This window comes from Limulus polyphemus, unplaced genomic scaffold (genome assembly GCF_000517525.1).
Source record: "Limulus polyphemus unplaced genomic scaffold, Limulus_polyphemus-2.1.2 Scaffold1573, whole genome shotgun sequence".
NCBI classification, from domain to species: Eukaryota; Metazoa; Arthropoda; class Merostomata; order Xiphosura; family Limulidae; genus Limulus; species Limulus polyphemus.
In genome coordinates, this window is record NW_013667183.1 from 104,384 (window position 1) to 108,921 (window position 4,538).

Consider the following 4,538-nt stretch of genomic DNA (forward strand, 5'->3'; position numbering starts at 1 on the left):
ACAAAACTAACCCTGACACAAACAACTCTAGGTTATGATTGGCTAGCTCTCAAGGCCAACTCATATTGAACATCCGGTTTACTTGATATTGACATCCGAGCCTGTATATTTCATCACACTGATTAAACATAACTTTATTCTCCTGAAGAAGAATAGTCAACTATTCAAAAGTGCTCGAGTCTTGGGTTTCATTTTGAAAAAAATAAATAAATGGAACATCTTCCACCACTGGTGTTTGATTTGGGGTTTATCTCTTTCTTGACCCACTATTACTCTTATTATGTATTTCCTTACTTTAATGTTCGATCATAGGACTTCAGTCTTGTCCATTGTTGGTTTCAAGCAAACTTATTCCACACCTTCTGTATTTCTTGATACCATTTAGTGTTTACCTCCCCTCTCTCTTTTCTTGCACTTTTTCCAGATTCACAGGCCTCCCTGTCAGGCAGTCCTTCTGAATTGGGATGTCAATGTGGTTCTTCACTGCCTTACTATACCTACATTTTTCTCTCTTTTGGTTGTGCTTCTCCCAATTTAAACAGGGATTATAGCCATATATGTGAATGGAAATAATGTACTGAATTGGAAGTTATAATTTTCCAATACTGAAAATGTATTTCCAATAGGTACTTACCTCCTCTCTTGCTTCCCTCCATTCCTTCCCACCTAAAACTGGTGCTTATTTTTCTGCATACTGCCTAAACTCGAAGTGATAGTTCAGTAGAATCTAATAGAGGGAATCACGTGCAACAGGAGGGTGTGTTGCACTCTTATTGGTGGAGAGTTGTTGCATGATGATTTACATGCTAGATGCAGTTGAACCATAATGATTGTGGGTTATTTGGAATTGCAAGGCTTGTGGCATGTGAAAAAAACTCTTTGCATATAAAGAGCATCACTGAACGAAAATAGCTTTATATGTGAGTAGAGGTTAAGTACCTATTGGAAATACATTCAGTATAGAAAAATAACTAAGTAAATAAAATGTTAAGTAATTTATGGTTATGTGAGGAAATTATTAGATCAAGCTCTTGCATAGAAGAACAAGTTAATTTAGTGTGAATTTTAGAAAACTTTGGAACAAACTACAGATTTGGGATTTTTTTTATTTTCTTGAGACATTCTTTTCATTATTGAAAATATTTTTGTTGGATTATACATTGTTTGAAAATTATGGAAATGTTTTTCTATGAAAATACATAAGCCTTATTAGGATTAGAGAGTATGGTAATGACGGCAAAATATTTCAATTACTCAAATCCTTATTGATGAAATATTATTACGTTTATTGTATTTTAACAATGCACATAAATAAAATAATTTAGTTAATCGAAAACAGTACATTTATTAGATAAATTTATTTTAATAAAACATTGTTACCTAACCTGTCTTGATACAGTTATTGAAAGGTTAGATCAATAATAAAGCTTTGTCAGTTTGTGGTTTTTGATTTCTAAATAGTGACTACAGAATAAAATATCAAAAGAAATGTGTAAATGAAAATCAGTGAAGTTGAAATTGACTGGATATATATGAAATAGAACTTGATCAACAAAAAAAAAGAAATCCTGAGATGAAGTGTCTTCTTTTGTTTGTTTGTTTTTCAAAGAAGTACCCTGCAACAATATTTTTGAAATTTCATGATATAAAAATAATTTAAAATACTAAATAGAATTGAATGAATTTTTTTTTTTTTGGCTAAAACTAGATGTGATTTAATAAGTGGATGCTAAGGTTGTTGCAGTTTAGTTAAACATTTCCATTGCAAGAAGAAAAAAAAATAAAGGAATATAAGTGACCCTAACTTAGTCTAGAAAGGGTTAGTTAGGACTATAGATAAGAAAACGGTATTACTGCTAAAAACATTTTTCTTCCAAATCATGCAATCAAGTTAACACACTATTCATTAACTTTATACTTTCCTTTTTAATTACTTTAGGAGCAATATTCTGGACACAACTAACACAACTTATCTGTCTGGTTGTCACTATCATTCCAACACTGATCCTGCTTGTCCAATATTTGTTTTAGGAGATATTATAGCAGAAGCTGGAGAGAACTATGATATCATGGCTGTAAAGGTAAATTAATCATCCTGCCAATAATTGTATTTGACCATTATTTGCACCTTGAGATATCATAGATGTTAACTCTGTGACTATCAGTTACTAATTTATTTTGTATTTAATATTGCTGTTTTTTATGTTTCTTTCCAAAAGAAAACTAGTGCATGAAATTGTTTAAAATTTGAGAAGAATGTTCTTAGAAGTATGTAGCTTCAGAAAAATAAAACATTTAAATTTGGTTTGTTCTACTATTTCTAATAATAATAATAAAATTAATGTAGTTGTGTGCATTCGAAATATGAATTATAAAAATACTTTTTTTTTATCATAAAGTTTTTGCATTTCATTTGTATAATCTCTAGAACCTCATAAATGAATATCAAAAGTTTTTTAAGGTAAATATTTATTTTCCATTTTCTGTGCTATATCACCAACTTTATCTATTATCATTAACATAGAGTGCAATGAAATGTTTAAAATTAACAAATGGAAATATTTACATACCTTTCAACTTCTTGTAGAAATCCACTAGAATAGTCGTATTTTTCTTATGTGTATAGTTTCACATCTATCTTTTCACGTAAAGTTTACTTTTAATTTTTCTTTCAAATTCTTTGCCTATTATCATTTATGCCCATACATCAACTGATAGCCACTGGGCTTTATGAAGGTATTTCAGTAGACTCCCTGCAGAGACATCTTGCTGAAACAAGATGGCACTTATACATGCTGTCTTATTTATAACCTTTCACAATCCAGGTGACAAATTAAGCTTATAAAAAATCATTAAACTATTCAAATATGATTCTTAAAACACAAGCACTACATAATTAACTACAAAAAAAGGAAGATCTAAATACTGTCTCTTTAACTATACCATATTTATGGAAGAAACCACAAGTGTTATAGTCGATAAAGCAGACAATAATACGAACAGCAGTTACACATAAACTGTGAGGAAAACTGGGTGCCAATTTTAAGTTAACTATTGGTAGAGTATAGTGTAAACTGAGCTCTTTCTGAGGACTATATACACTTCTGTCAACTATCTACATGTATGCTGTAGATCTCAAGACAAAATATAGAAGGTCGGTGGCAACCGTCAAGGGTGGGAAAACTTGTTTATATTTCCTACTGAATACAGTTGTAAGACTGGATATCATGTAACTCATGTACATTGCCAGCTTATGTTTCTAACAGTGAACTGCTGCTAAAGTTGAGATTTTTCAAAGCACGTGTCATGTGACATAAATTGTAGTTTTAAGTATTTTTTTGAAAGGTTTCCTTTGAAACCAAGTAATTAGAACTTGGATAACATAAAAATTAAAATTATAAAATACCTTATTAATGTTTATTTCATTGACATGTATTGATAGTAAAGTGGTTTAACCCTATCGAAACGGGTAGGGGTCAGAGGGCATGTAATTATATTTGTAGATGTACATTCAACATTTTATTTAGCTATTATTTTATAAACATATGTTAATAAGTTTGGTATCAAATTGTAGATTATAATTCAAATTTTAGTATTATACATTAGTTAGTTTCTTAATTTGAAACTAAATATAAAGAAAAAAGGTTAAATATTGATTTTTGTGTGCTACGTGGTACGTGACCTTCTGGGTTTGGTCAGATTACATACTACGTTGCCCACATTATGACATTTGTAGTTTCGTACGAATTAGAAACTCAAATGTTCTATATTAGCAAGCTAGAATATAAAATAAGAACCTCCTACCTATTTGCTGAGATATCATGATATTAAGCGAACCCACCATATTGGCTCCATCTACCACTTCATCATTTGAGAAGACTTGTTTATCTACACTTACTTTTATATACGAATAACTTTATAATCAATAAAAAGCTATATATTTATTCTACATAATTCTGTCAGTCTTCTGAGTTATGTACGAGAGAAATGCTCTTATATCATTTGAAAGTTTGAAGTATTGCTATCAATGCTATTTTGTGAATAGAAATTAATTTTTTTAGACCCAAGTACAATTTAGTTAGGAAGCTTGATAAGTTACAGTGAATTTTTGGGGTGTTGGGATTGTAATTAATTTATATTTTTTGTATTCCAAAATGCTTATATAAAGTCTACAAAAATTATTTTTCCACCTCCACAAGTGAATATGGACAAGGCTTAACAAGTATGACTCATGAGTGCAAATGAAGACTTTGTAGCATCGTAAGTAGTAGAGATCATTGTTTTCCAAATATTATTTATTTACTGTTTTATGTTTGAAGAAAAAAAACTGCCATTTAAGTATTTATTTGAAAACATTAGTTACACGCACACACACACACACGCACACACACACACACACACACACCAAAATGTATGGTAGCCAATATGTTACTGTATATTACAAAGTAAGAACTTGTATTATTTTTCTACTCCTTTACATTGAGGTAGAATAAAAGCAAATTATAAAAAAACTAAAGACTTGGCCATTCAGGAAATGT

At 30.2% G+C, this 4,538-nt stretch overlaps 1 protein-coding gene across 2 annotated transcripts in view; it reads left to right on the forward strand.

Moving 5' to 3' along the window:
- The window catches only part of LOC106464158 (P2X purinoceptor 4-like), a 46,815-nt gene that overhangs the window by 28,190 nt on the left and 14,087 nt on the right, over positions 1 to 4,538 (forward strand). For both annotated transcript variants that reach the window (XR_002611660.1, XM_013924278.2), the window contains exon 7: positions 1,940 to 2,081. Coding sequence is in view for 1 of the 2 variants with exons in the window: in XM_013924278.2 (XP_013779732.1) it covers positions 1,940 to 2,081 (142 nt within the window). In the remaining variant the exon portion in view is untranslated. The remainder of the gene's footprint in view (positions 1 to 1,939; positions 2,082 to 4,538) is intronic.